Below are 22,469 nucleotides of genomic sequence, written 5' to 3'. Positions count from 1 at the left end.
TTTTCAAAATAAAATTCTTTGTTACTAGCTAAAAGACTGAGCGCATTCCATTGGTAACTGAATTTTTTAAAATACTGTTAAAATAAAAGTAGACTTAAACAGAAGGACTTTTTCAACACTGTCCAGAAAAGATCTTTAACAAAAGCTAACTGAAATCAGTGTTTTTTTCTTGCTTTAGTGAGTTTCTGAGTAGGTTGCTAAACATTTCACTGCATGTCATTCATCATATTTTCCCAGCCCTTAAAATGAAAAATAAACTATCTCTACTTGCCTCTCTGATGGATTTGCTATCCCATAGATGTTATAGACAGAAAATTTTACATAAAGCAGAAGGAAGAAAATCATTTTCACCTTATTTTCTGGAAATGCTTTTCTTAAATGTACTAATTTTCTTGTACAGCAAGCCAGTGCAGAATGGGTGTCAGAAATTTCCAAGGCATTGTCTACAACCAGTTTTTGGATGGTTGTCGAGACAAAGGCGAAGGATTCAACATTCAATGAATTGTTATAGTGACACTATTCAAGTGTGATATTTATCCTGATCTTAAGTGTCTGTACACATTTTGTATGGGCAAGGAGTTGATAAATGTACATTGTACATGCTTTGTTTTCTGGGAAAAATATTTGTGATGTGAAGGTGTTTAACCTTTGAACCTCTATGCTCAGTGACATCATTGAAAATTATGCAGGAAAGATAAAAAGAGGGAGTTTCTTGTTTAACTTCAACAAAAATTGACACATTGAATCACCAATTTTGTAAAAAGCCATCAGTGGCTTATACCAATGTTGTGTTAATTACTGTTAGTGAAACAACAACAAAAATCAGTGTTGTTAGCAAACATTTTTTTTTATTTGGGGTTTGATACATTCCATATCATGTTTCAGGTTTTAAAACCTGGCTTTCCTTATGTTAATAAATCAAAGGGAAAACTTTGATTTTTTGTTTAACCCTTCATTGTATAAGCAATAGCAAATGAATTCTGACAGCTTTTGATAGTGTAGGCATTCAGAAGCATTCAGAAACTTAAATGTCGTTGAAAATTAGTTACCTTAATATGAAAACAGAAGGATATATATCACGCACGTCAGTGTAAGAATTATCTGATGAAATTTCATAACATTCTCAGCTCGGTGTAGAAAATGTAGTAATATTTCTTTGCCATCCAGTGCATTTGGAGACATACAGCTGTGGAACCCTACAAATCATTTCTTCCTTCAGAATAAATGTGTTTCAGATGAACTCTATTACTTAATGGAATTCACATTGCAGGAGAAGAAAGTCACTGTCGGAAAAGCAAATTGTAGGCTGAAAAGATGACTCAGCTTAAAAATATTGTTTTCATAAATTCCTTCTCTTTTCTCAAATATATGCCAGATTCTGTTTAGCACATCCATTTTTAGAGTTATCTGCTAATGTTCTTAAAAGACCTCTCTTTTCTGGTTTCTAAACATTCTAAATATTAACAGTTTCATAGCATTACTTCCAGTAAGCTTCACTATATTCACTTAGACTTTCTTCTTGTGTATCACAGATTTCAATTTCCAGTCATTTAACTTTCTCCTGAGCCCAAAGTCTTATATTCAGCCAATGTTTAACCTCTGTCAGCTCTGTTTTCCATATTAGTTAGGCTCATTTCTTGACTTCTCTGAGAGATCAACATGTGATCGCTGTCCTGGTGAATCACATAGCATAGTTGTATATGGTTTCAAAACAAAAAGAAATGAGACAATATCACCTAATTTTCTTCTTGAAGAGAGGTAGGAGGACATCTTTTGAGCAAAAGAGCTTTTGAGTAAAAAATTCGATGATCTAGTACACAAATTCTAACTCTTAACTGACAAACCCTTGAACAAATTTTATCCTGTCGTGGAAGCCTTTCCTGTTGATTGCAGGACCAGTGATTTTCCTAGCTTTCCTTGACAATATGTTCAGTGGGTGAAGTAAGGAACATTACAGTGTCAGGGTGATCAAAGGAATACACATTAGGTTCCCCTGTGAAGGACAGTTCAAAGAAAAAGGCTTTCCTTCACCAGCGTATATACAGAATCAGAAGGGATCAGCCTCTTGGCAATGCGTTTCAGAAATGAATTATAGAAGCTACAGAATTATAAATCTGTCTTACTTCTTACACAATTTGGAGCAAAGACTTTTTAAGAGATCTGGAACAGAATACTTTCAAGTTTGTTTTACTACAAAATACTACAAAAAATGATCTATTTATTTTAGTTCTTTTATAGTTACGTTCCTGTTCTCCTCCTTACTTTCAATTGCTAAGGAATCCCTCTCCTATGATGCTGTTATGAAAGGAAAGAGATATGTTTTCACCATGAGAAATGAAATAGGTTCCTTCCAAAAAATGGTGATGGATATGTTTTCTTTAAGAAAGGGAATTCACTTAGGCTTTAATCTTGAAATTCCATTTTAGTAAAGTTGCTGAAAGACTTCCAGAATGCAGCAGATGCTTTAATAAAAATGTCTGAACTAACATAGACATTAAGACTCAAATACAAGCAGAAGAGACATCAAGAAAAAGCTCATTAGCTACACAGAAAATCAATGTCCATTATTACCATGGTACTAAACAAGACAACATATACTTAATATATACATGAATATATTTAAACATTTAGAAACATGTATACTCAAATATGTATTTGAATATGTTTCCATTGAAATCATTTGGTTAAGTGGCCTTATACATGATTCATCCTGAGTGAAGAGTTTTAAAAGCTAACAGAAAGACAAAATGTCACAAGAGAAAATTTATTCATATCTTCTTACTATTTCAATATTTGACAGATAATTTGAATGCCTTTGAGTGTAAATATCAACTTTTGTGGGACTTATTTTTCCTATCTATCTTTACTTTAGGTTAAAGAAATAATCCTGGCTAAACGAAAATTATCAACTTCAGTCAGACCTTCTGACAGCAACACAGTGCAGAAAAGTACAAGGTAATTCCTTTTCTTCTTTCCCATTAGTTTTAATGCTTGCACATTAGTTATTTAATTGCCAAAGTTTTGTTTCTTATTATCTTATTCTTAAAAGTATGAAAATATTGATTAGCATGGATTACAACTGTGTATAAAAACCTAAGACTAATGGCCTGTCTGGTGCTGTTTATAAAATGGTCTGCTCCAATAGCAGAGCCAAAAAGCACTTATTTTGTTCCATCAACCCATTCAAGTTATTGAAATTGTGCACACTAAAACTGTACCACCTACTGGGAGTTGTTTTTGCAGATCTTCTTGCTGAGTAGCCTCTCAAATTCACTTAAAAAAATGGTTTTGAATCTTTCTCGTGAAGGCATTTGCTCACTGACAGCATATACAGGTTAAGCTACTGCACTTTGTTTTCCTGGGTTGCATTAAAATGATCATTGCCAGCAGGTCAAAAGAGATTCTCCTCCCCCTCTCCTCTGTCCTGGTAAAGCCACATCTGGACATGTACTGTGTCCAGTTCTGAGCTCCTCAGTTCAAGAAAGACGGAGATTTCCTAGAGAGAGTCCAACTAACACATCAGTCTGCTTCAGCAGCAGTGGCTGCTATTCATAGTAAGGTCCCAAAGGGTTCATCAGAGACTTCTGATGAAATTTTCCTCCTCCTGTACTGCATCCTTGAAAACAGTTGTTCACACGTGTGTACTTCCAAAAAGGGATGATATGAATAAGGCGTGACTGTGAAGTGATAAAATGTTTTTCTCTGGTAAAATTGGGCTTGTAAAAGTAAAGGGACATGGTCAGATTTTTGAGTTGAATGTCTGGATTCTGTTTGGCCAATGAATGAAACTGTATACAATTATTTGCCATAAGTTAATCACTGTACCCTCCCTGTGCCCTGGTTGCAGTTCAGATGGTGTTAATAGCACATCTACATTTGGCTGTTGCTGAGCAATGAGTGTGCTTCCAGGGTTGGGCCAGGTGGATTGGTACAGTACAGCTGCAGTGCCAGCCTCGTGTGGCCCATTGGGCATGGGCTGGATGTGCCTGGACTGGATGATCTCCAGAGGTCCCTTCCAGCCCCTGTGATTCTGTAGTTATGCAACTTAGGTCCATTCTATTACATGTGCCATTACTCCAGCTCTTAAACTCCTTCAGACAGTAGGCAGTGACTGCTGGAAGCAAGCAAAAATCACTATGATTTTTTCTCTTACCATGTGTTAAAAGCCATTAGAGCAGATAGACACAGAGGTTCATGGCCACATGGCCTTACCAAATACAGACACTTTGATATACTTTAATATATGTTCCTTTTCCTCTTGATGTAGGCAACAGTATTCATACCATTGTGAGATATGGTAACTGCAAAGTTTGTTAAGCAGCTTATTTGAATCAGAATTGTTATATTTCCTTGTTTGGTTTTGTCGTAATACATGTTGCTAGAAAGGCTAAGCAGTCAGTAAAGATTAGCATCATCTGTATTTAGGATGCTGGCCAAATGGCACTGCAAGTGTCTCTCATGTCATTCTTCCTGCTTTTTATTTCTTAATTTTAACACAAATTGTTTGTGTCTTCTTTTCTTGACTGGCCTGCCTAGTGAAAAGACAATGACTGCAAGAATTTGTTGACATTCCAAATGAGACACAACCACTGTGCCCTTTCCTTAAGCAGCAGTGATTACAACAGTTCATCTTCTTAATTACTGAGTATTTCAATTATTTCTTAAAAGATCCAGGCCAAATGATGGGTATTTGGTACACAAAAGCAATGGCTGTATCAGAAGCAGAAGCTACAGCCTTTAGCTGTATTAATATATTTATTAATATACTTATAGTACTGTATTAATATACTTATTAAAAGTAATCAGTTAAAAGAAATGTATTAACTCTTCTCTATGAGAAAATTAGATCTTCCTTCTTTAGGTACATGATCTCTCTTCCAAACATCAGAAAAGCTGGAAACTAGTGGGTTAGTAATATATATTTTCTTAGAACTTAGTGTACCTTTAGTTTTGCCTACAAAGGAAGTGGCTGAAGACTAATAATGAAGCAGGCCCCCTTTCCAGCCAAGTGGTGAACTGAAGGTACTCTATGGCAAAGGGCAAGGAGTTGTTAGATTTCAGTCCAGTATTCAGTATTAATTGTTAGAATATTTACTGAAGATTTTGGAGGAAAAAAAATAATGTGATTTTTATTGTTAAAATATTGCAGGAATACAAATCACAAGAAGAGAATTAGGAAGGAGGCATTTTGAATTACACTCTTACTAAAAATACTAGGTTTTGACCTGTTAATTTGAAAAATTGCTGACTAGCCAGATGTTAAAAACTTGCTGAATTGTTGTCTCTTAGATTACAGAAGAATATTTATTGCAGTGATTACAGTTGACAGCTACAGATGTCTTAGCTAAATTCTGTCAGACATAATCTGCTAAACTGTAATGAAGTGCTTTAAATTTCTTTTCTCGTTAGCTTCATTATATGATGATTCTCCTTACTTCTGCCACATTCTGTGACTGTATACAAAACTGTATTTCAAACTTTCAAAGTGATAAGATACTTTAGCAGGAATTTGGTTTCTTGATTTATTATACTTACAGAACATTCACTAATAAAGCAGTTGCATCTGTCGGGCTTCACTGCTACTGGCGTCAGAATTCATTCATGAGAAACAGAAGCTTAAATTGCCATTGTTACATAGGTAAAATTTATACACAGGTGGGAACTGACTTTTCTAAAGTTATACCAGAAATTTAGGAGTAACAGTTTCATAAACATAATGACTCTTTTCCTATACATTCAGCTTTAGACTGTTCCTCCTGTATCATACTGGAAAAGAAAAGAAAAAAAAAAAAAAATGGAAAATGTCTCTAAATGTTAATATACACTGCTGCTGTTTGACCTGGCAGGCAGCTCAGCACCTCTCAGCCACTCAGTCACTCCCAAGAGGGAGAGAGAACTGGAAAGAAAATGGAATTCGTGGGTTAGGATAAATCTATTTGCTAAGATAGAAACAGAAAATGAAAACAAAAAGTGCCTTCTAATTTGAATCCTTGAAAGAATCTTTGCTAAGTGTGGGACTGCTCCTTTCCACATATTTAAGGGCTGAGGGTCTCTCCCAGCGCACCTCTGCAGTTTGCAGAAAGAGGTGTGACAAGTTGGAAAGGACAGAATTTAATGTTGCAGAGAGGAATACCATAGAACAAAACGATTAATTTCCAAACTGGAAAGGTGAAGTATGATGAGGCCAGAAGTTTCATAAAGCTGCAGACAATCTGATCTGAAGGAACTGCAAGCAGATTTATGCAGTTTTTCAAAACTCAAATTCACTTTCATTTCTGCTCTTAAACCATGAATGAACATGTTAATGAAAAGACGGGTTTCCAGTGTAAGCTTCCCTGGTATTTAAACAGGACTCAGCTTTGACTAACAAATTTAGCAGTACTTTTTATTTTTCTGGGATAATTAAGATGTAAAAATATGACTTAAGATGGATTTGTATGTTGAACATACTGGAGCGTGTTTGATATCTGATATCATGAAATGACTATGAAAACAAAGGTAAGGGACCAAAAAATGAAGCTGAAACTTGGATGCTGGTATTGACTCTCCAGAACTGTTGGTCATACTTTGTAAATATCATTGGAAATGCTAATGCAAGAAAGGAAACTTTCAATCAAATGTATTTTCTTGATCATGAGTTAGAGAAATCTTTGGCAATACAAACTTCTATTGAAATTCAGAAGTTGAAACCAGAAAATGTAACTGTCAAATCATTAAAATATCAAATACTGGAATTAAGAATGGTGTGAACAAAAGTGTAAATTATAAAAAACCCCATCAAATTATCAGACTTGAGCTCTGTCACACACCAGATTGATCAGCAGGCTGCTGTAGTTATGCAAAATTGAAGGACTGACTGTCATTTCTTTATTGTGAAATCTTTTTCTTTTTTAAAGCATCTTTCAACTAAATAAAGATAGCAATAACCTTTCTAGTGGAAAGAAATTTCAGAATAAAATAAAATAAAAGCACTTAATTCAATATTATTTATTTTGCACGATGATCTAATCTGTAGATCATCATTCTTGCCTGAGCAGAGACCACTCAACAGCAAACAGCAGTGCCTAAAATTGAAATCATTTGCAAACACCGAGGATTCTAGATGTAGTGCAGTTGGTCCTCCAAGAAATGTTATTGTCTTCATCACTATTTTACTAATGCTTATGGAAAAGTATTAGCAACAAGAATATTTTTTACTCTCCTCGGTAGAAAATCTTTGGACTCTTTCTTCCAAACTTTCTCAGATAGGCATGACATCATCAGTAGTCATACTGCTTTTTGCATAGATGCACAATGAGAAGAGTGTATTTCCAGGAGACGTACAATGGCTGTTCTGAAATTAATGCTTCCTATTTTATTATGTTGGCCCACGACATCAGAGGCAGATGTTGGTGGTATGGTATTAGAGGCTGAATCATCCCAGCAATATTCTGTTATATTTTGATACCATGCGACAGATGGCAGCAGAGGGGCAGGCTGACAAAATAGCAACTGACATGGAAGGGCGTATGAAACAAAGATGTGAAACTGAATTCTTTCATGCAGAAAAAATAGCACCAACGTTGACATTTGCTGAATGTTTATGGAGACCAAACAGTGGATGTGAGCAGGGTGAGGCGGTGGGTGGTGCATTTCAGCAGTGGCAACAGTGACACAAGAAACAAACCGTGTTCTGGATGTCTATGGAGATATTTACCAGTGCAGCATGGAGGCACTTGTTCATGGCTGATGAAAATGCACAGCTAATGGTGGTGACTATGTGGAAAAACAGTATTTTATAGCTGAGAGTTTGCTCTATCAAATAGTGTTATTGTGCTCTTTCTATCTGTTTTAGTTTCCATGGAAACAAATAGAAGACAGTAATTTTGGGGTGACTTGTATATGTGTCATAGATGCATTGACTTCAGCTTAATTAAGTCTTGCTCTTGTCTAGACATTTATTTCATGATAGCTGAGGGAGCACCATGAGCTGTACTAAATAAGTACAGGATATCAGATATGTGATGATTTTCAGCCTTTCCTAGTATCCTTGCTAAAAGATAATCTTAGATAACATTTGCTAATTAAATTTTGAGAATGACTGGTGACTAGCTTGTTGGTGTGGACTGTTGCTTATGATACAGGTGATTAGTTTTTGGTGTACTGAAGTTTATTCATTTACAAAGCAATGAATGATTCAAAATCCATAGTGTCGATTGTATTTTCATGAATTGCAATTTGTACAATTTTAGAACAAATGTAAATTACCACTATTAACTAAAATACATCAAATCAAGGTAAATGTTTTCTACCATGTGACTGAATATTTTTAACACTTATGCTCTTTTACTTTTTCCCGAGAAGCTTAAAATTAGTGACTTGTCATTAGTGATTATATTAACATTCCAGACAGGGTGTATTCTTCCTGGAATCCCCTAGTGGCTACTTATATAATCCCTCAAGGTGACAGCACTTTTCACAAATCACAGAGGAAACAGAAATGTTTCTTAACTCTAAGGAACGAACATTTTCTGGAACGCTACAACAGAATGAATCCACTTTTACATCATTAAACTGTTTAGTACGATTAAAAATCTAGCCTTATAAATGGAAGAACATTCAGAGTAAGGAAACAGCAGTTTTCTTGAATTTTTCCTCATGATACATTTTCTCAGTGGCTTTTGTTTTCATCACTTGTGGGAAATAGTTATCCTGATTATTTCTTGCTCAGCAAAAGAAGCAAATAATTCGCTTAGAACAATAAATTCTAGTGGCATAAGGCTGAAAGAGCTGACTACTGCCTCTTCTGTTAGTCATGTTTTCCTTTGCCCTAACCTAGGTGAAAAAACCTGCCTCTTCGTTCCTCCATAACTTGGGCAGGGAGACTAATGAAGAGAGACTATGAGCTGGGAGACTAACGAAGAAGCATAGGCAGCCTTTGGAGGCTTCTTCACAAAACTTTCTCTTTTTAAAAACTAAAGATGGTTTATTTTGAATTAAAAATCTTTTTATGTATTTTATTTACATATTTTCATTGCCTATTTTGTCATCAAAGCAATGCACCCTTTCATCCAGTAACTTTGCTACATTTTCTTTTGTTCTAGTCCTAATAAGCCTTTCTGATCTCCTGGGTAAACAAGGTGTTTTCTCATGTCTTGTAGAGTAATGCAGTATCTTTTGTAATGTTTAGCTTGTTACTTTGACCCAAAGTAGTTCTTTGTATAATAGTAAAATCAGTACAAAGATAAACAAACCGTGATGGAATTTTCAGAAATTGCATCATTGTACAATGAAATTCCCATTTTGCCTTTATATTTCTTTCTTTTTTTTTTTTTTTTTTTGCTGTAAACAGTTGCAAATAACTTGAAAACAGACTATAATTCTTCTGTTTAAACATTTTAGCTCCTCTGTCAGAAAATACACAAACAACAAAAAAGAACTGCTTTAAATGCTGCAAGACAAAGTATATTTCAAAGCTTTGATCACCATGTGATGTTGCTGTAACTGTAATAGTAGTTGAATCCGGAGATTCTTTTATACTTCTAGCCTTTCTTATGCTATCTCTTTTTCATAATACAAACATTGCTAGTATTTACATTAAGAAAACCTATGAATTAGCTGATATAAGTGCGTATATTAATTACATTTTCTGTCTAAATAAAGGACTATTTCTCCTTTATCTCCAAAGATAAATCTGTCATCTTATAATTAATAATAACCTTGTATGTTAACAATGAACAAAAGGATGAAGGAGCAATTATGCTTGTAAAATCCTGTCTTACATCAGAAGCCAATCACTTATAATATGACACCAGCAATCTTCATGTCCTGATATTAGGCAAATTATAGATGCCATAAAAATAACTGTCAGTGTTTATAGAGATTCTGTTGTAAAAATTAGTGAGGATTTAGTTGTACTTTTGTAGTACTCATTGTTTACACTGAGCTTTTGCAGTGAACATTTTTTGAGTAGTAAGGACTCCTAATCCTCATTTAGTTGGGCTCAATAATGACACTCACTCTGAAGTCAATGAGTTTATAGCAGATATTCAAAACAGTTCTGTTATATTTGACACTGAAATAAAGTTGTTGCTTTTTTTTTTTCTCAATTATTTCCCTCTTGTTTCAGAAACAGACAAGTTGAGAAATTAGAAGTGGATCCTAGTAAATATTCATTCCCAGATGTGACAAAGATAATCCCAGAAAAGGAACGAATTGGACAAGGACCTATTCAGCTACAACCGGAAAGGATTACTGAGACAAAGAAAAGTAATTTTGATTTTGAAAATAACGATGAAGTGCCTCCCTTAATTTGAAACGTTCTTTATTAGTCTTTGTTTGTAGTCTGTATACCTGAGTTTTCATGATCCTATATGTAGAGTAAGTATTATCTAGCTGAAATTGGAAATGTCATTACAGTTCTTAACATAAACTGTTATGCCTCTGTATTCTGGTGTATTTTCTGTAAGCATATTGCTTATATATATACTTTTTTCCTTTTCTACGTTGTTTACTCTGTACAGCCCAAATGAGAGTGGGGTTCAAAAAGTCAGATATTGTCAGTTTTTTTTTTTCCAAATAATTACTGTTTTGCTTGAAAGGGCAACAGGGCTTGTGAAGGTCTTGGAGAACATGCCCTATAAGGATCGACTGAAGGAACTGGGGCTGTTTAATGTGGGGAAGAGGAGGCTGAGAGGAGACCTTATTGCTCTCTTCCAATATCTGAAAGGTGCCTAAAGCAAGAGTGGGGTTGGTCTGTTCTCACTGGTGACAGATGACAGGATGAGGGGAAATGGCCTCAAGTTGCACCAAGGTAAGTTTAAGTTGGATATCACAAAACACTTCTTTACACAAAGGAAAAAGGTTAAGCACTGGAATAAGCTCCCCAGGGAGGTGGTTGAGTCACCATCCTTGGATATGCTTAAAAACCATTTGGATGCGGTACTCAGGGACATGATTTAGCAGAGTGTTGTTAGAGTTAGGGTACTATGGTTAGGTTGTTGACGTATTCACCAATTAACCCGACTTATCCTGGGACCTCAACTGTCCGGGGGAGAGAGACACAAACATGGATGCCATCATGTCTTCTCTCAATTTATTGCTGCGTCACACACCTTATATACAATTCTAAATCCCGCGCAGACGCATACACCTGCTACACAAAACCCGATGCACATGAGAGAACCTACACACACACCTACCTAAACCCCCCGCCCACTAACTCTTAACGTACAGGCCTAACTCAGCTAAAAAGAGAGACAAGAATTATGTTTATTCTGATTGAACTAAATGTATCAGAAAAATCTGTGTATTCTTCCAGTGCTTTCATTTTCATGAAGGACAGCACTAAAAGAATGTGATGTATTCTGGGAGTGAGTGATATTTCCCAGCATAATACAGAGCTCCTGCATTGTGGAGTTGGTCTACCAATGCCACTCCTTGAAAATGTTGGAAGAGATAACTCTGAACAAGGTATCTCAAACACATGGTGCAGCGGGGGAGATGAGAGAAAACAGTAAGATTTCTTGTTCTTCTAAATGCAGTTGCTCTGAGCTGTTCCAGATTTTTCAGGCAGGCACCCTTTAAAATATCAAGGCTAATTTTTAGCTGTTGTCGGCATTGAGATGAAATAAGACTGTGAAGCAGGAATAGGATGAGCTTCTACTTCCCTAATTTTTAGCCCATTTTTGGCAACCACAGACTCTGCTATCATATTTTTCCATCAGCTTCTGAATTGCCCTGGTAGTGAAACAAGTGACATCAAAGAACAAATGAATTACCATTTTGTTATTGAAAAATATTGCAGTTAAGACCGAATTTCCTTTTTCCGTCTCTGTTTTCCCAAGAAAACAAGATTCATGTCATTCTTATATATCATTTCTGCTTTCAAAAGTAATTTTGGTTATTTTACACTGTTTGACAGAAACGAAGAATCCCAGAAATATTCAGCTCCTCTGAAGTTAGTGAAAATGGCCTCTTGGAAGAGAGAACTTAGGTATTACTTACTCTGTTAGTAGCCACTCAGATAATCATTATCTCAGTAGCTCTTTGGGCATGTTAACATTCTTGCTTGGCCAGTAGTTAGAGAAAGTAGGAGTCATGACGATGGAGCCCTGGGCAAGTTGATGCATCATATTTATATGTCCTATTATTTACAAAATAAGCTTGGACCTTGAATTGCTATGGGAAGAGATGATGAGATACTGAGAAGAGAAAGGAATTTTGCGGAAGGAGGGTCACAGCAAGTATTTCAAGGTTGGGTTGTTGGTGAAATGTCAGAAATACATGGGGGACATACAACATCAAATCAGAGGAAACCAAGTCTCATTAACTCTGTTGTCTATAAAACAATTGATTCCAGGATGTATGTGCCTGAATGCCTCTTTGACCTTTTAGTAGGGGAATTACCATTTAATTCTGCATTAAGAATCAACATCTTTCTTTTTCTTTCTTCCTTTTTTTTTTTTTTTTTTTTTTGGTAAGTTTTAATACCAACTTTGCTTAAAACTGAGCAGTAAAACAAAGAAACAAACAAACAAACAAAAAAGAAAACAAAACAAAAATACACAAAGAGAAACTCCAACCAAAAACCAAATTACCCTACTAATTAATTTGAAACTGTTTCTCTGTAAAGGAAGATTTCTTTGTCCCTGCAGAAAGAAAATGCTTCTGATTCAAAACAGCTTTTTCTTCTAGCCAAATGGGATGCAGCAAGCAAATTAAAGTCAGAAAATGTCAAAGGGTATTTTGTGGTCAGATTTTGTTTTTGTCTTTAGGATAGAAAATTAATAAGTCGTATTTGTAACTGAGCCACTAAAATGCCACTTAAAGTATGTTGTTAAGTAGCAATCCAAGTTCATGTAGCACCCATAATATTAGTCAATGTATAGTCAATTTCATGAGATATTCTTTGAAAGTGGTCTCTCTTTTACTTCGAAAAACACAATGCAGAAAATTGCAGTAGTTAGAAAGAAAATATTGCTATTGAATTCTGCCTTTTTTAGCTTCGCTGAAGTGTTTTATGGTTCTCCATAGATGTTTAATGCAAGATAAAGATGACTAATCTTTTTTTTAAAGTGTACTGGAGAGAAATAGAATATATCCAGCAACTCAGGCTGATGGGTTGAATTGATGCATTTTCTTCAGTTGCAACCTGAGAAGGTTAAAAAAAATGAATTTCATACTAATGCTGCATATACAGAGAGATGGAAAGAAAATGTGTATATCACAAAGGTATTCACCAAAGTTGGATTTGAACATACTTGATCTATTACAGTATCATCTTGAATTATTCTTCTCCCATCTTGTACACTGACTTGATTTTTCCAATTTCTGAGAAAATTCATTTGTGATATAAGCCTCTCAGCCCTGAAATCAACTTCATTAGCTATACTCTAGTAACTGAAGTCCTAAATGCTGATGCTGTCTTCTGCAAGTGTGTACCCACAGTATGAGAACAGATAAGTATAAAAGAGTTTTCAGCAGTCTGGTAAGCAATTTATCTTTTGATTTCTTTCAAGTCTACTCTCTTTTTTGCGTGTGAAGGTATGAATTTTGCTGACCTTGGGATGGGTGAGGAAGAGAAGCTCCACAACCACTTTGTAGACAGAAAATAGTTGGTTTTTGCAGCGGATCCAAAAATGTCTTTCTTGAAACTTTATCGATTGCTGTGGGGATTTTATGATGTTCCCGAGAGATGCTTATCTCTGAAAATCTTGTAGGAACAATCCTCATGGCAGAATTTCAGCCAATTATGAGCCTGCTGAGCTTTAGGAGTCATGGAAAGCAAGCATCCATACAGCCTGGTTGTATAAGATCATTTCATGTTTCTTAAGGAAAATTTGACCGTTTTTGCTGTCAAACCGAAGGATTTAGATTTAGATTTTTGTTTGTTTGTTTGTTTAAGAATTAGATTTTTTTTTTTCCCATTCAGACTCAATTCTCTTTCATCTGGTTTCTAATGGATAAATAATACCATTTCAGGGAAAAAAAGAAATTATATTCAACTCCAGATACATCTCCTAGGAAAGGTAATAGCAGGTGCCAAACATAACTAGAACAGTTCAAGAATGAGTTCTTACATATAGGTGGTACATACGGGATCCAGTCTGAAAATTAGCTGTTTTCTGAGAATCAGCCTTGGTGAAAGTTTCATTGTGTGTGGAACACAGGCAGCAGATGACAGTAGAGGGAAGAGTACAAGTGCAATATGAGGTCTGTCACATAGTACACTATAAACACACATCACAAAGTGTCAGCTACTGATCAATAAGGTAATGAAAGCTCAACAAAGAAAATACAAGAATCTACTTCAAAACTACAAAATGGGATGCAAGTTTTGGATTTGCTAGGTCAGAAGAGAGTTTTATTGATGCACAGGACATCAGCTTATTTCCTTTAGGAGCCTTCAGAAGGAAACAGAAAGCAGTGGCCATAGGAACACTTTTTCAATGGAGATTGGAAGTATTTGCAGGGCTAACTCAGACATAACATCCATGTACTGCATGGAGCTTGTTGAAAAGCAGCTTTTCACGCAAAGATGCAGTATCACATTTCTTACTGAAAACTAATCATACCAGCTGACATCGATCCATCCATACTTCTATGTACTACCTTTCGAGACTATTGAGCTTTGGCATGAACGCTGGTAGGGCTATTGGTTATTAGCTGCTATTAGTTGCACAATCATGCACTGAAATCAGCCAGTATTTGGGATTATAACTGTCTGACTGGGCTCTCTCTGATGTAGGCTGTACCAACAGCTCTTGCACCAAACGTCTTACAGCCAAGGCACACAGTACATGAGGCCACAAAACTGTACTTCAGATTTTTATGAATCAGCTAAGCTGGTTTTAAGACTTATTAACATTAGAAAAAGCAGAGGAAAAATGGAAATAATATCCCCTGCTGATGCAGTTGTTGGACATGTTACTTCTGTTCCTTCTATCTTTTAACATAAAGTCATTGTTATTTTATTATTATCCTCATAAATCTTATCAGGTGGTCTCAAACATGCTCTTCTCTTACAGTGGGAGGCATTTTGGTGGCCCAGCCTCCACTTAGAGGTTCAAGGATGTGAGAGGTGTGGGAAGCCTGAATGGCAGTGAAGGTTGGGGCAAATAACTTGTTGAGTACTTCAGACTCCACTATGTCCAATGAGACCAGTAATGCTTCAGCTTTGGTCAGTCTGTCCAGTACTTGGACTGGGGAGTTAGGACATCCTCAACAGTCTCCAGGAGCCTCCTGGATTGCTTGCAGATTGCTGTGTTGCTTTCTCAGCAGACATCCAGGTGACTGAAATCCTCTATCAGGATGAGATCCTGTGAGCATGATGCTTCTTCTAGCATCCTTATGATAAGAATACAATAATGACAAAATCCGGTATTTTTACTGATGCTACCAGGAATAAAGTTTTCAGCATAGCACAGCCTTAGCACCTGGGGAAAGAAAACTCTGAAGTTATAGCATGTGTCATAAAGCAGAAACATTAAAAGGCCCCATGGCTTTAAACCGTAAGCATTTTTCCCTCAGAAACTTCACAGAAAATATGTGCATAAAAGAGAAGACTGGTGAACATTTGGTTAGAAAGATGTGAGCTGTGGCTGTGCTTTGACCCCTACTTTTGTGCTCTCAGTGCTAACCATCTGCATCTCTACTGGCAGCACAATTACGCCTGTTTTACAGTGTACATAAATTTGTGTTGGCTCCTTTGGTGTTGCAACCAGGCAGCAAGCCATCTGATTTTTTTTAATTAAAGATTTCACCAAGATTATAATAATATTACAATATGCTTCCAGATTTAAATGAAAGTGCACCACCAGTACAAAAAAATTCAAGGAGAAAACATCCGCAGAGATTTTTTCAATCCTTGTGAAGCACAGATGAAGTGAAACATGCCATCATCTATGAAAGAAATCCAGACTTACTGGTTCTCCTGCGCAGAACTCCATTCTGGAGTGGAAATCTTCTAAGAGAAACAAGATTGCTTTTCCTTTTTGGTTTTATTTCACTTTTTTCCTATTATATGTATATATATGTATTTCTGCAATCATTTTATTTATTGAACCATGAACCCAAGATATTGTATTAATCTTGTGAGCATTTAAAGATGCGGATATCCTACAGGATCCTCTGAACTTCCTATGTGCTTACCATCAGCATCCAGTTACATCTTCAGATGTCTATAGGAAAAGATGCACTGATCTCTAAAATTATTCTAGAGAAAAATATGTATCTGTTTCAATGTATGCTTACATTTCAGCTTGATCTGGCAACCCACCTATGAAACCGTATCACTTTCAAAGCATTATTAAAACATTTCCAAATCTGCCATTAGTACAAGTTTATAGTATTTTAGTACAATCAATTAAATTGCTTCAAATTTCCTTCCCACAAATCCTGAGATTTCATTTGAACATTCTCAGAGTGGTAGTAAAGTATCAAAGGCCCCTGAGATGTATTAATCTGTACCTTTTAGGTATGAATGTCTAGTCAGATTACTTTGTGCCAACTGCGTTAGGGTGATTTCTGTGGGGCTGAAGGTAATTTTTCACACTTTATCAGCTGTGATGAGACACGTAATTACATGTCTGTGATCTATAAAGCAATTTCTCCCTCTTTATCAGTGTTTGACAGTGGATGTTTAACAATGTGGCTAATCAAAACCAGACTACACTATTAGACTTAATGAGGCAGTGAAAGGGTTTAATGACTAATGAAAGCTTTTTAAAGCTTGTTCCAAAGGGATTACTTAGTTTAATATTTTCTTCTAAGTAGCAGAGAAATATTTGGCATGGAAGTTGAACTTAGTCAAATGATTTTCCCTGGGTCTACTTAGCTCTGATCTGAAATCTTAGATCTAGTTTGTGTTCTCTTTTTAGACAAAAATGTGCTTCTTTCCCATTGTGTCAATTCAGGATTCGATGTATAGGCTATATTCAAAGTCAACTGGCAAAATGACTTTTTAAATCAGCTTTGGATTGAAGTGGGAGGGACGTCATTGTTGTGAATAAGCCAGCTGTGATATCTGAATTGCAATATCAAAGCAAATCACTGCGTACCATCATAGGTGGAGAAGTCTAGCTTTTATATAATGCACTGAATTAGCTTCAGCACCTGCTAACTCCTGAGATATCAGAACTTTGGTTTGTCACATGAACCTTGAATCAGAAATAAATGAATCCTTTTGGTCAGCCTGAGATTCCAGGCTTCCCTGTCTGTTAAAACTTTGTGTAGCATCTTTTGATATGGAGCCTCTTTCATGCTGGAAGAGAGGATTCAAAAATTCATTCAGTCTGTCCAGTACATGAGTACCTGTGTATCAATGCAAGTATAAACGTTTTCCCTGCTTGCTTGTTCTTCCTATTGCATACGGGAACAAGAGAGTGGTCTTTTCATGTGGTTCTAGGAGTCTGTTTCTTTCAAATGCAGAAAAAAAAAAAAAAAAAAAATTGCTTATACTTTCCTGTAAAAGAGAGATAGAAATTCCCAGTGATGCCTCTAACTGCACTTGAAAGGAAGTGGTTCATGCTGAGCTAAATGCAGCTTAAGCTTTGAGCACATTAAAAATAAAAGTACGATATCTAGATGACCCAGAATAACTGGCAGTATTCATCTATCTTGCTCTTTTAGAGATGACAGACTGTAGCTATTTTCACCATATTCCTCAAGATTGAGCTAGGCTCAGTTACTCCTGCAGTCCCCCCAGCTGCTTTTCTTTCATCATTTGTTTTCTCTCTCACGCAGAGTCATTAACTACCTGCATCTCATTTCAGCCTGTATCCAATATGAGATGATGTTATAGCCTGGTTACTTGTTCAAATCCTTGCATAATGCCTGTCAGTAAGTGGCATTAGATCCTCTCCACACTCCTTCACCGCATCTGCCAGATTGGTTTTATCCAAAAGGAATTAGTTTGCACACACCAGGATTGTTGGCAATGCAAATAGGGACAAGCAGGAGATTCACTTCTGAAGTACCGTCTTTTGGGCTAAAACTCTGATATAGGCAGACTTTGCTAGTCCATTTCCACTACTGCTTGTCTACATGGTGATTTTTGTATCGTTCATGCTGATTTTAGAGTTCTTGTTTTATGTTCATGGGAACTTGCCATTTGCTTTTGCAAAAGGAATTTGAGTAAACATCTTGATGAGCAAAGTAACTTTCTAATTCGGCAAGGCATTATGGCTAAAACTCAAGATCAGAGTCACTTAAGGTAAAATGCCTTTGGAATAAAAAATCCACATTGCTCAGAACCATGGATCCTTTGCTCCAGGTCCCTGTAATTCATACCTGACAGATTCCCAGAATTATCTGAGCTTGACTGTTTTATTTAGTCTCTAAAATATTCCTGAGGAGCTTAATTGGCATTGAAGTTATTGGCAAACCAAGAATAAAAGATGATGATAAAAGATCTTTATCCTCATCTTACAGGATGCTTCAATCCTGGGGGTGTTCAAGGCCAGATTAGATGTGGCCCTAAGCAGCCTGATCTGGTGGCTGGTGACTCTGTCCATGGCCAGGGAGGCTGGAGCTCAATGATCTTTAAGGTCGCTTCCAAACCAAGCCATTTTATGATTCTATGATATGATATAAAGTGACATACCACAGTGTATTAAAAGATCAAGCTTAGAAAAGCAAAATTATTTTCCCTTTTCATTTAGAGGCACTAAACTACTGCTTCATTAATTCACCCACTCAGTTGTGATTTTCTGAATTTCTTACTTTTTTCAGAGAGTTTGAGCTGTGGCTCTCATTTTATAGCTTCAAAATTAATCTCAGCAGATGCTCTCATCTCAGTATTCATCTTTTTCTGTACTGTTTGAGAAGATGTTAAATCGCCCAACTTTGAACAAAGGTCTCTCTGGGGATCTACAGATAATCCTCTTCCATTGTGAGAACTGACCATTTGTCCTACACTCTTTTCTGTCTCTGAGCAATTTCTAAACCTTGAGGTGACCTTCCTTCTTATCCCATGACAGCTTAGTTCCCTTCGTAATCTTTCAGTCTTGTCAGATGGTTTTTGAAAAAGCTGAGTGCGTTATATCAACTAGAACATCCTTTTCCACATGCTCACTAAAAATATTTCTTTTTGAATTGAAACATTAACACTAAGATTTTCAAGTGAGTGGTGTCAGTTAGTTCCATTTTTGGTGGCTAATCAGAGCTGCCTTATGAGGGCAGTATGTTTTCCCTTTTTTGAATAAGTGCTGAAGCTCTGCCTTTCATCATCCCCTTGGAGGAGTCTGAAACATGTAGGATGATTTCTTCCTGCTTAAAAGTTTTGTTTGGCAATGTGGGAATACGTACACTGTGTAGAATATAGTGACATTTCTTCTTATACTCAGGACTGAAGCTGGTTGGTCACAAAACAAAGCTGTAAGGAATTTTTAAAAAGGCATCCTCAAAAATTGACACTTTTTCTTTGCATCTGACTTCTGCCAGTTTAGAAAAGTCTATCAAGCAAGAGGTTATTTTTCTTTTTCCTCATGCTAGTAAACTGGATGAATTTATTCTCAGGAAGAGTGGTGAAGCATTGGAAAAGGTAGCCCAGGAAGGTGGTGGAGTCACCGTCCCTGGAGATGTTCAAGAAATATGGAGATGTGTCCCTGAGGGACGAGGTTTAGTGGTATGGTGGTGATGGGCTGATGGTTGGATGATTTAAGTGGTCTTTCCAACCTTAACGGTTCCTTTATTCCTAGGATATTTTCTGATAGGTGCCAGACAACTGCCAGTCATTTCCAGCAAGAACCAGCAGCAATGTATTTCTCAAAAATATTCTTTTTAACTGGAAAGTCATTCCAGAAGAATAGTTTTCCAACAGCTGGTAATGCAAATTTTATTTTATTTATTTTTTTCCAAAGTCAACAAAATGTTATTCAGCACTGAGCTGGAAATAACCGAATGTTCTCCTGATCCTTTTTGACTTGATAGAACACACCATTTACATGTCAATATTCTTTAGTAGATCCACATTGTTCATCATTTGCACATACTTGACTGTATGACAGTTAACAAATGACTACCTGCAGATGATGTAGTTTTCTTGGAAATGGTAAGATGTTAGTGAGGAGCTTTATCACATTCATCATTTTCATTGGCATTTTGGGGAGAAGCAATTATAGTAGCTACACTAAATTTATCACTGCACTCTGTTGAGTGTGCAGAATTTGACCGTTTACCCTTGGATACACTGATAGTCTGATATAGAAATATGGCAGACCATAAAAATGCAAGAGTTTTTTAAACTTTAGTCAAGAAACTCACCATGAATTTCACTGTAAATAATTTTGGAGATAAATGGATCTCTGGAATCTCTAAATAATCTTTCAAGTGGCAGTAGCACATACATCAAAGAACCTGAGAACATCACTCAGGAGAAAGAGTTGTGGTCTGAATGCAGGATTTACAAACATATGCTAGTCCTTTTTCCACTATGAATTTGTGCAGTTTTCATTTCTTTCCTCCTCCATTACTCTCAGGATAAGAAAGGCTGTGCAGTCAAAAATTCATCTGCATCACCATGCAGACGTTTTGCATCCTTGGAAAGAAGATATAAATCGTTGCAACACCTATGCATGTAAATAAACTTGTGCACTGCCAAACTAGTGTTATGTGTGTGTGAATCAAACCCATCATAAACAGGCCATTGGTCTTTAATCTTGTCCCATGTCACAAAGCATAATTTCTCAATTGGTGGTAAAGAATGATGTAAACATTAGCGAGAAGATTAGGACTTGTTGCAGTGGGAAAACAAAATCTCGCTCTCCTCTCTGCCTTCACACAACTAAGGTAGGAAATTCACCTGTCCATATTTCAAGGCCAGATATTCCATTTGAATTGCTGCAGCCAGCCCTGGGATCTTGAGATGAAATCCTGGTTGAGAGCTCACCCATCCAGGCCAGTCTGAGGAAAACAAGAGGCCCAGCTGCAATGGGAGGAGAAGCTATAGCAGCGGTGGATGAGGAAAAAACAAAGCAGTCTCGCTTATCTGAAAAGGACTTTCATTCCTCTTCACAGATTTACTTAGAGTTTAACTGAGGACAGCAGTTATTCTGTGCCAGATTGGAGACACAGAATACAGCCTGTGGAAGTTAATTCAATCTGTCTGTGAGATATATGTGGCACTGCTGACTTGACCTGTGTTTGCTGTTATATCTCAGAAATTGCGTAAGCCACTGCCAGCTTGTGTCCCTGCTCCAGTCTGCACATGCAGTCCTTCCTATCCATGTCTTGGTGACAAATGCATTTTTCTCCATCATACTTGAAATAGGCAACACCCTAATGACAAATACTTCCGTCACCATTTGCTGTGTCAGATTTATCACCTTATTCCTCACATTACCCATCAAGTAATTAATTCCACCCTTATTATGGCCTAGAAAGGAGAGGACTCTTGACTTTTCTTCCTACTGCAGGACATTCTCTCCTTGTCCTGCCTTGCCTACACACCAATGAAAGAGCTGACCAATTCTGCAATATCTTTAATCTACTCTTTGCTCCTGTAGCACAGCCTCTGGCCTTGTCCACGGGTCAAAGTAGATCTCTAATTGTATAGGTTTTGCTCAAAGTTGGGTTGTGCCAAGTGCCTTATTAGGACTTTTCTTTGTCATTTCAGAATTAACTTATTGCTCAAACCCTATGCAAGACAGAGAGTGCTTCTGTAACAGAGAAGTAGACAGGTGAAGATGGAACGGGTCCCAAAGGACTGGAGGCTCACCAATGTGACTCCCATCCACACAAAGGGTCATGATGAGCAGACCAGCTTGAAAGAGATCAGGGACAAAATGTATGGTTTCCACTGGAATGCTTCCCCAGGTTGCTTTTAGATAAAATTTTGTCCAGAAACTAAATTCGCAGGACTACTACAAAGCAGAAGGGTTTACATGGATAAAAAAAATTGTCTCAGCAGTTTAATAGGCTGCTTTGGAAAATATGGCTCATTGTTCATTTACTTTCCAGTGCCATGTTTCTAGTATAAATGCAGGTCTTTTGTGATTATGAGCTTACTCTGGTTTTGGATGGTATGTTTCACTGGCAGATAGACCTTTTTTGTATATATATATATATATTTCTGGAATGAATTTCATGTTGTCTATAGATAGTGGAGAGTCTGGGATTGAGACAGGGTGTTGTATGTGCTACATAAAAGAGAAGATAAAATCCAATACCAAATGTGTCAGTGGAGTGCCAAAGCACATAAAAGTAATGGTCCAGGAAATGCTGGCTCCTGCCCTGGAGATCCTGCAATTTGGAGACTTGGTTATTTGTGAAAAACATCTGCACATAATCTGTGAATTGATGTCATTGTGTTTACTCAAGCAAAATGTAATTTAGGGAGTTCAGAGCAGGCAGTGTCTGAGACACATTACTCAATAGTCAGCACAGAGTATGTACAGAACTCACTGTATATATATGGGAAGTAAATTTCCTGTGAAGAAGACTTTTTTAAAGACAAGACAAAGAAAATCAGATGCAAAAATAAAATAAGG

At 36.7% G+C, this 22,469-nt stretch overlaps 1 protein-coding gene across 1 annotated transcript in view; it reads left to right on the top strand.

The window, feature by feature from the left end:
- Positions 1 to 10,531, top strand: part of LRRC6 (leucine rich repeat containing 6) — a 28,325-nt gene extending 17,794 nt beyond the window's left edge. The window contains exons 11-12 of the mRNA XM_015856370.2: positions 2,873 to 2,955; positions 10,109 to 10,531. Of these exons, the coding sequence (XP_015711856.1) occupies positions 2,873 to 2,955; positions 10,109 to 10,295 (270 nt within the window). The 3' untranslated portion in view covers positions 10,296 to 10,531. The remainder of the gene's footprint in view (positions 1 to 2,872; positions 2,956 to 10,108) is intronic.
- Positions 10,532 to 22,469: the final 11,938 nt, after the last annotated feature.

The sequence above is a fragment of the Coturnix japonica genome, chromosome 2, assembly GCF_001577835.2.
Source record: "Coturnix japonica isolate 7356 chromosome 2, Coturnix japonica 2.1, whole genome shotgun sequence".
NCBI lineage: Eukaryota > Metazoa > Chordata > Aves > Galliformes > Phasianidae > Coturnix > Coturnix japonica.
This window is presented reverse-complemented; position numbering and strand designations above follow the sequence as displayed.